The sequence below is a fragment of the Myotis davidii genome, unplaced genomic scaffold (genome assembly GCF_000327345.1).
Source record: "Myotis davidii unplaced genomic scaffold, ASM32734v1 scaffold1147, whole genome shotgun sequence".
NCBI lineage: Eukaryota > Metazoa > Chordata > Mammalia > Chiroptera > Vespertilionidae > Myotis > Myotis davidii.
This window is the reverse complement of record NW_006298441.1, coordinates 219,879-229,506: the sequence shown is the minus strand read 5'-3', so window position 1 is coordinate 229,506 and position 9,628 is coordinate 219,879. Positions and strand designations below refer to the sequence as shown.

The 9,628-nt window shown below is 41.7% G+C and overlaps 1 protein-coding gene across 1 annotated transcript in view; it reads left to right on the top strand.

The window, feature by feature from the left end:
• The first annotated feature begins 1,830 nt into the window (after nucleotides 1–1,830).
• The window catches only part of CD99L2 (CD99 molecule like 2), a 47,052-nt gene continuing 39,254 nt past the window's right edge, over nucleotides 1,831–9,628 (top strand). The window contains exons 1-2 of the mRNA XM_006774111.2: nucleotides 1,831–1,840; nucleotides 7,652–7,711. Coding sequence (XP_006774174.2) covers nucleotides 1,831–1,840; nucleotides 7,652–7,711 — 70 coding nt within the window. The remainder of the gene's footprint in view (nucleotides 1,841–7,651; nucleotides 7,712–9,628) is intronic.

The window sequence follows — 9,628 nt, the reverse complement described above, 5'->3', positions numbered from 1 at the left end:
GAGAGAGAGAAACATCGATCAGCTGCCTCCTGCACACCTCCTACTGGGGATGTGCCCGCAACCCAGGTACATGCCCTTGACCGGAATTGAACCTGGGAACCTTCAGTCCGCAGGCTGACGCTCTCCACTGAGACCCAAACGGGTTTCGGCACTAGCCCCATTTCTTAATTAGGATTGCTGCAAAGAGCCACTTTTTAATCTACCATGAAGGCTTGGGAGTAGCACTAGCTGCTTTGCTGGCGAGTCCTCCTTTTCTTTCTTTCGGGTTATTTTTTTGGCTACCCATTTTTGGTCTCACCAACTGATCTAGATGTTGAGTCATGCAGGTGCTGCTCCTTGGGTGGCAGTGGTTCCTTGGGCTGCAGTTGCTCAAGTGGTCACAGTAGTGGCTGCTCCTCAGTTGACAGAGGCTCCTCTGGTGGGTGCTGTTTGTAGCAGTGGTGTCTCCTCTGGCTGGTACGTGAGGCTGCTTGCACAACTGCTGTTCCTTGGACAGGGGTGGGCTGATCATGAGGCTGCTGCTCTTCAGGTGGGGGTGGGCTTAGTGTGGCTGCTGCTCCTTGGACAAGAGTGGGCTGTCCCCGTGGCTTCTGCTCCTTGGATAAGGGCTGGCTGCACGCTGCTGCTGCTCCTCAGATGGGGCGGGCTCCTTGTGTGGCTGCCGCTCTTTGGACAGGGACTGGTTGCTTACAGGGCTACTGCTCCTCATATGGATGTGGGCTGCTTGTGCAGCTGCTGCTCTTCAGATGGGGGACGGGCTGCTTGCATGGTTGCTGCTCGCAAGGCTGCTGCTCCTCAGGTGGGGGTGAGCTACATGTGTGGCTGCTGCTCCTCAGATGGGGGCAGGATGCTCACTTAGCTGCTGCTTGTTGGACAGGTGCAGACTGTGTGTGGCTGCTCCTTGGACCAGTGTGGGCGGCGCAGGGCTGCCGCTCCTCAGATGTGGTCAGTCTGTCTATTCGTGTGGCTGCTACTCCTCGGACAGGGCCGAGCTGCTTGGGCGGCTGTGGATCATAGATTTTAAATGTAAGAACTAAAACTGTAAAAATCTTCTGAACACCTTTGGGATTTTCTCTGAACAGTTGTGTGGAATGGAAGAATGAAACATCTTTTAATTAGTGAGGTGACTTATGCAATTTGTAAAAAAAAAAAAAAATCCTCCTCCCACCTTTAAAATCAAGCTACTTTCCATGTATGTAGGACACATAGACACTTCCTAGGAATGTGCAAAAATGCTTTTAGCAATGGCACCTGAATATAAATCCTTCTCTTGTTTACCAAGTTTTCCTTTAAGTAGCAGGTAACTGGAGTGCAGTGTGTCCTGTGAATACCTGTAATCAAGCACCTGGGTCAGACACTGCAGATGTATTAATGGTGGTGGCTGTTTTGGACTGAAATGCTGATCCCTGGCTTCTGGTGAACTACAGCTTTTGCATCATTACTGTCCTCTCTGGGAGTGCTTTAAACTTATTCATGAAACTAGTGGGAGCTCAGGTGGCAATAGCTATATCCATTTAGTAATCAGAATAAGAGGAAAGCCACTTTCATGTTCCCTTGCAATGCTGCAGTGCTTAGCTAACGTAGAGGATATTAATTACTCAGCATGCTTTGAGGTGTAAAAGCATAAATTTGGCAAGACAAATGTGTTCAAGTCTAGATTTAAGCAACAAGAGTTAATTTAAAACAGTGCAAAATTTCAGGGAAATCAGGGACTAGCATAATTTAGTGTTTTTGGTTTGCTCCCACCCTCTCTAGCACCAGGTGGGAGACCTACTTGTTTGTGTTAAGGAAGGAAAGTTATTTTTACCAGAGACATTTGTAAAATTGACCATGCATGCCAGTGAGTTTATTGCATAAATTTCCCACAAGCAGTGTTCAGGAATGTTTCCATGGCAGGCAGAGGCTTCCTGCAGCACAGAGGTATAAAGTAGTTTTTCTGATCTGCAGGTTTTCCTTTTATTAGTCTCTAGAGGCCCGGTGCATGAAATTTGTGCACGGGTAGGGTCCCTAGGCCTGACCCATGATCAGGGCCAATCTGTGGGGTGATGGGCGGGCGGGGTGATTGGGGGACCCCTACTGGCACCGCCTTGGCTGGCCTGGGGCCTGCAGGCTGGAGGCAGCTCCTGCGTAGAGCGTCTGCCCCCTGGTGGTCAGTGCACATCATAGCAACCAGTCGTTCTGCCATTCTGTCGATTTGCATATTAGGCTTTTATTATATGATAGCCTTAATGGCCCCCTGCCAAACACATGGCTTTTACAAGCTGCCCCATCAGGTTAAATCTTTATTGTATTAAGGTGGAGCATCTTCCATTGCTCATTTCAGGTTAAATCAAGTGGTGCCCCTCACCCCTCCTCCTTTAGGTTCAATCTTTTAGGGCTGATTTTAGTCTTATTTTTTTAAAATAGTTTTTTATTGATTTTAGAGAGGAAGGGAGAGAGAGAGAGACAGGGAGAGAGAGAGAAACATCCATGATAAGAGAGAATCATTGATCTGTTGCCTCCTGCATGCCCCCTAATGGGGATTGAGCCCACAACCTGGGTATGTGCCCTGACTGGAAATCGAAACATAATCTCCTCATTCATAGGTCAATGCTCAACCACTGAGCCACACTGACTGGGCTAGTCTTATTTTCTGAACCCAAGTGATTATGGGTATATACCAGAGTCCTGTTAAATGTGTCATGATTTGACCCCTTAGGTAGGAATTTGATTCTGGCCCACTTTCTAGTGGGTCCTCCTTGCAGTGGACAAATTTAAGTATAACATAGATGTTTATGGAAGCTCCATTTAGACAGACAAATGGAAAATCCGGAGATGTCATATCTATGATTTACGAGTCTCAGGTATCCCTTGCATGCTTATTTATCCACAGAAAAGGGCCAAGATTTAAAATTTGAAAACAAAAGCAGTTTATGTGAGTTTTTATTCATGTAGGATTTGTACTGGACCATTTCCAAAAAGGAAAAAAAAATTAGGAAGTTTCTCATATGTACATAGGAAAAAGGGAGATGAGAAACCATCCTTAGAGAGCAGGGGAATAGATGTAATTGGACACTTGAGAGGCTCCCATCTTCCTGGCTGAGTTGTGACTATGCCTCTGAAATCTTTATCAGCCAGAGGTCCATATCTCTGCAGTTCTTAATCCATCAGCAGAGAGTAGACACATGCCTCCGCAGAGATGAGTTTGCTCTTGGCATGAAACCCAAATGGATTTGTCACAAAATAATATCATGTACTATCTACTGGTGAGTCTGTGGGGAAAAGATCGAAGGTATTCTCACAATATGGAGACACCCTTTGGATTATCACAATGAACAGGGAGTGCCTCCTTGCTTCTGGGCCTGTGCATAGGCATGGAGAAGACCAAGTCCTAGTCTCTGCTTCAAGCAGCTCACTGTCTAGAGCAGCACACTCCAGTGGACCTTTCCATGATTTCATTAGTTTTAATTTAAACAGCCACATGTGGCTAGTGGTTCCCATGATGGACAGGATAGGGCTAGAGAGAGAATGAACATATACACCTAACTGCAAGGGGCAAGCTTTCAGGAAAAACTAAGTGGAACAGGCAGGAGAACAGAGGAGAGTGGCTAATTAAATAAAATCCAAATGGAAGACTACTTAAGAGGCACATCATGTGGGTGCTCTCATGGATCAGACATTTCAATCAAGACAGCTGCTGGGTCCTGCCAGTTCCTGGTGGAATTCTCTAACAATTGCCTGCTGTTCCTTGTTTTACAGCTCTCTGAAAATGTGCCCTTAGCTTTAGACCAGGGGTGGGCAAACTTTTTGACTCGAGGGCCACAATGGGTTCTTACACTGGACCGGAGGGCCGGAACAAAAGCATGGATGGAGTGTTTGTGTGAACTAATATAAATTCAAAGTAAACATCATTACATAAAAGGATACGGTCTTTTTTATTTTTAGTTTTATTCATTTCAAACGGGCCGGATCCAGCCCGCGCGCCGTAGTTTGCCCCCGGCTGAGCTAGTCCCACCCACCCACTCCAGCCTGACTGGCTTATTTCACTTAGCATAATGCTCTCCAGTTCCATCCATGATGTTGCAAATGGTAAGAGTTCCTTCCTTTTTAGAGCAGCATAGTATTCCATCACGGTCTTTTGTTTTTTAGTTTTATTCATTTCAAAGGGGCCGGATTTGGCCCGCGGGCCGTAGTTTGCCCAGGGCTGCTTTAGACCCTACTCACAGTGGGTCAGGTTGCAATATGAGGTCAAGTTTGTGTTCCCTCCGCAAGGGACAAAATCCACATTAGGACAGACACAGGCCGCTGGGCTATCTGTGGGTAGAAACAGCATTTTCCTTACTAAATAGATCTTCTCAAGGACATGCGCAGGGCTTTGTGTAATATTTCCAAAAGTTCTGCTCTATGAAAGGACGTTTTTATACAGGTGTGACCAGTTCATTACATGCTTTTTCCATTAAAACAAATTTTTGTGACCCTCTGCAATGGAATGAGGTAACTTTTCTTTTTCTTTTTTTAGAAAATCAAGCAAGACTTTATTGACAGCAGCAGAAATATCATGAGGTCCCTTAGAATTGGGAGATATGTACCTGCAGGGGGAAGGGGGGAGGCAATGGCATGGGTGTGCTACCTGGAGGGAGAGAGGGCTGAATGAGGTAACTTTCCTGCCCCATACTGGAACACTGGTCCCCCAGATACACAATGATTTGGGGTTTGTAAATTGACCCTATGATGAATAAGCTGCTTTCTAATGTGTGTCTGGTGCCAAATGATGAGTCAGTGTTGTTAAAGTGGAGGATCCTTGTCTGCCTGCACCCAAACTGAGTTATTTAGTTACAGATTGCATAGAAGAGGTATGGAATACAACTCTACTTTAGACCATTTGAGGTGTGGTATTTCTCATGAAAATATTTGTTCCCATCTTGATTTTAGCAGCTATGCTTGGTCGTACGCTCTGAAGTAGCCTTAAGAGCTCAGGATGTATTAGATTGAGATTGGTTTTGTCCACAGATGTTTTGGGTCTATTGAATCCAAGGTCAATGAGGGATTAAGAAATACTGCAAAATTGTGTTATATTGTTCCTAACTCTTTACTTGATGATATATAACAGAATGTGTCAGCAAACAGTAGTGGAGTGGCTGAGGCTAAAAATATTACTTGTGCAAGATGTTACTTGGAAGAACCTATTCTTCCAATTCTTGGACTAGAAAGTAAGAATAGAGTTTTAAATGGAGACCCAGTAGGATGATAGGCTTATGATTTTGGAGGGTTGATACAGAACTTTTAAATTATCATTACCATCATCATCATAAGAGAAATATATGTACATTATTAAAAACAAAAAAGGCAGAGAAAGGTTTAAATTAATAGTAAAATGCTCATTCTTCCTGACTCCTATTTTCATTCTCTAAACATAACTACTGTTAGCAATTTTTCTAGAACATTTTTATGGATATGTATATAGACAAATGGAAAAATACTCTTTGCACCTTGCTTTATTTATTTAATAGTATATCTTGGAGCCCTTTCCTATCTATAATAATAAAACTGTAATATGCTAATTAGACCAGACAGCTGAACGACCTTCTGGACAAAGCTGTGAGGGCCGAGGCAAGCCGCTGCGGCTGCGAGGGCCGAGCCCCTTGCACACATTTCTTGCATTGGGCCTCTAGTGTCATTATATAGGCTTTTGTTATCCTTTTCTCAATAGATTTAATTTTTTTATAGCAGTTTTAGGTTAACAGCAATATTGAGCAGAAGGTATGGAGTTTTCTTATATACCTTCTGCCCTCACACACAGTCTCCTCCATTTTCTTTTTTTTTTTCAGTTTTCATAAAGGTCTATTTTATTGTTGGTAGGTAATGCATTTAACAGTTAAATATATTAAATAATATATGGGTGACTGCATCCTCCATTATTAACAATCCCCATCAGAGTGGTACGTTAATTATAATTGATTAATCTATATTGACACATCATTATCACCCAAAGTCTATAATTTACATGAGGGTTCACTCTTGGTGTTAATATAGTCTATAGCCTTGGACAATTATGTTTCTAGCTTCTTTTTCCCATTTAGCGACTTTTTTAGATTGATTTTAGTTATTGTTGTTGAACTTGCATGTTTATTTTTTGAAAGAGTTGAGGTTACAGATCATCTCTTAGTGGTTACCCTTAATTTTTGCTATAGGAAATGGATATTAAAATATACTTTATTTTTAGAACAGTTTTAGGTTTACAATGCAAAGCTAGTACAGAAAGTTCCCATATGCTCCACACCCAGTTTCCCCTATTATTAATATTGTACATTTGAGCTCTTGCCAGTGTGGCTTGGTTGGTTGAGTGTTGCCCCGTGCACCAAAAGGTCACCAGTTCAATTCCCGGTTAGTGCACATACCCAGGTTGCAGGTTTGATCCCCAGTCGGGATGCGTGTAGGAGGCAACTGATCTATGTTTCTCCCTCACATTGATGTTTCTCTCTCTCTGTATCTCTTTCTCTCTCCCCCTCTCTCACTTCCCTCCCTCTCTTCCTTTCTGTCTCTAAAATAAATAAAACATATAAAAATATGGCACATTTGTCACAATTAATGAACCGATATTGATACACTCTTATAAACTAAAGTTCATATTCCATTCAGATTTCCTTAGTTTTTACCTAAAGTCCTTTTTCTGTTCCAGGATCCAATCTAGGGTACCACATAACTTTCCATAACTATATCTCCTTAGACTCTTCAGGCTACTCCAGTTTCTTAGACTTACTTTGTTTTTGATGATCTTGATAGTTTTGAGGAATACTGGTCAAGTATTTTTTAGGATGCCTTCAATTGGAATTTGTCTGATGTTTTTCTCATGATTATACTGAGGTCATGTGTTTTTGAGAGAAAGACCACACACGTACTATAGCACCCTTCTCATCACATCATATCCAGGGTATATACTATCAATATTACTCATCACTGTCCGTGTTAATCTTGATTATCTGACTCTCCAAAAGTGAGAAAACTAGCTTCTACAATCCACCATTCATTTACTTATTCAGTTCCAGTGAGAATGCATAGCTGTTTTCTTGAGACTTGATAATGTATATACCCCCATGGGAAACTACATGCTGATCTCAAGGGAATGATAGCTGTCAAATTCCAAAAGAAGCAGCATTGAGCAGATGGAATGGAAGATTCTTTGTGGAAAGCTTTTCCCCAGAGTCTTTTCAGTTATGTATGATTGGTTAGAGCTACTAGTCTAGGTGTAGGTGCTAGGGTCCGGGAGGCGGGTACCCTGAGTTGACAAAATGCAGAGTAGCCTTTGTGAAACCTGGGGTGGAGTGAAAGATCTTAGCCCATTTTCAGTGGAGCTTTGGGCTCCAATATTACCTGTTACAAAAGTCATACATAACATGTAGAAATATTTTTGTAAGATTGTACTTTATGTTCTATACACTTGAGCCTTCACACTTCTAATGGAATGAAGGATGTATTTGGGGGGGGGGGGCAGGGATAAGTTGTTTGTGGAAGGATATCAATTCATTATATCTTTAGGAGGCTTCAACTGATCTTCTTTTGTGGCATTATCTTCATGACACTATCTAAAGAGAAATGACCATTACAAGAGAGTATTTTAGTATTATTTTGTTTCATGAAAATATAGTTAAAATTTAAAAATTTTATTTTTTAGGATCTGCGGACTTTGATTTTGATCTGAGTGATGCATTGAAAGAAACTTCCTCAGTAAAGCGTGAGTAGTAAATTAAATAATCTATTAAAAGCAAACAATAGCAATTAATATGTACCATCCACTCAGAATACATACTCAAGGAAAATGGGTGGCCTGTATTGCACTTGATCGGATAAAATATGGGTATCATAAATTATATTATTCAAAAGAAAATTTGAATATTTAAAATTCTTTGTTTCTTTTGTGGAGAATACCAAGCAATATGTAATAACTGATACAGCATTTTCTCCAGCTCCTGTCATAGCCTGTACTGGTATAACATGCCAGCAGGCAGTGGCCTCCAAGCTCAGAATAAGGTACTTCCCTACCTCAGAATAAGGTACTTTGAAGTGAATAAGGGATTTGTTTCTCCTTTTAGATAAAAAAAATGGCTTTACTTAAGATGGTCTCTGCATGTAATCTCTCAAATGGTAAGCTTTGTTATCAGCTTGTCTTTACATTTAAAAAATGTGTGAATGCTTAGAAAGTAAAGCTGAGATTTTCCTTGACCACTCCCCATCCTACTAAAACCCACTCCCATCCCAAGAAGGAATGGTTGATTAGTGTTCTATGTCATTATGCACATCTATACACATAGTTCTTTTTTTGTTTGTTTTACATAACATGTGTAGGACTTTTTAATTTAGTTATATGCATATTATTTCATAACTTGTTTTTTTAGTTAATATGTATCAAAAGACCTGAGTGAATATATTTATTTATATTAGTTTCCTAGGGCTGCCATAACAAAGTACCACAAACCGGGTGGCTTAAAACCACAGAAATTCATTCTCTCAGAGTTCCTGAGGCCAGATGTCCAAAATCAAGGTATTGGCAGGACCATGCCCCTTCCTAAGGTCAAGGGGAGATTCTTGCCTCTTCCAGATTCTTGTGGTGGTAGCAATCCTTGGTGTTACTTGGTTTGCCGCTGTGGCATTCCAATCACTGCCTCCATCTACACACGGCCTTCTCATTTGTGTGTGTGTTTTCCTCTTCTGTTTCTTATAAACACACTTTTCGTTGGATTCAGAGCTCACCTGGGTTATCCTGTGTGGTATCATTTCTAGAACTTTAACTTAATTACATTTGCAAAGATCCTTTCTCCAAATAAGATCATATTCCTGGGTTCTATGGATTAGGTCGTGGCTATATATTTTGGGGGCCACCATTTAACCTACTGCATTATTCATATACTAGTATCTCAGACACAAACCTGTGCTTCGTGGAACTAGCATTTCAGTGATGTGACTGTGGACATGGCCATTTTGTTACTGGTGGACATGTGGTTTGTTTCCGTTCTCCACATTTACAAATAGGGATTCAGTGAACATTTCTTGTCCATATCTTGTCTAGTGCCCAAGCACAGTGGAACTACAAGGCCAAAAGGTATATATATTTTATATTTTAACAGATTTTGCCAAATTATTTCCAAAATGAATTTACCATTATGTATTCCCATTGATACTGTTATAATAGTGCCTTTTATCCCAGCCTCACACCACCACCAGATTTTACCAATCAAAAACATTTTACCAATATGATGGACAAAATATCTTATTGCTTATTATACATTTCTCTGATTATACTAAGATGGAGCATTATCTTATATAATAAAAGGCTAACATGCAAATTGACTGAATGGCAGAATGACCGGTCGCTATGATGAGCACTGACCACCAGGGGGCAGACGCTCAATGAAGGAGCTGCCCCCTGGTGGTCAGTGTGCTCCCACAGGGGGAACACCGCTCAGCCAGAGGCCTTGCACCGGCTTAGGCTGTTAGTTGGACATCCCCCAAGGGCTCCCGGACTGGGAGAGGGCGCAGGCCTGGCTGAAAGACTCCCTCCTCCTCTGCTGAGTGCACAAATTGTGTCCACTGGGCCTCTAGTTTTATATATTTACTAGAGGCCCGGTGCACAAAAATTTGTGCACTCGGGGAT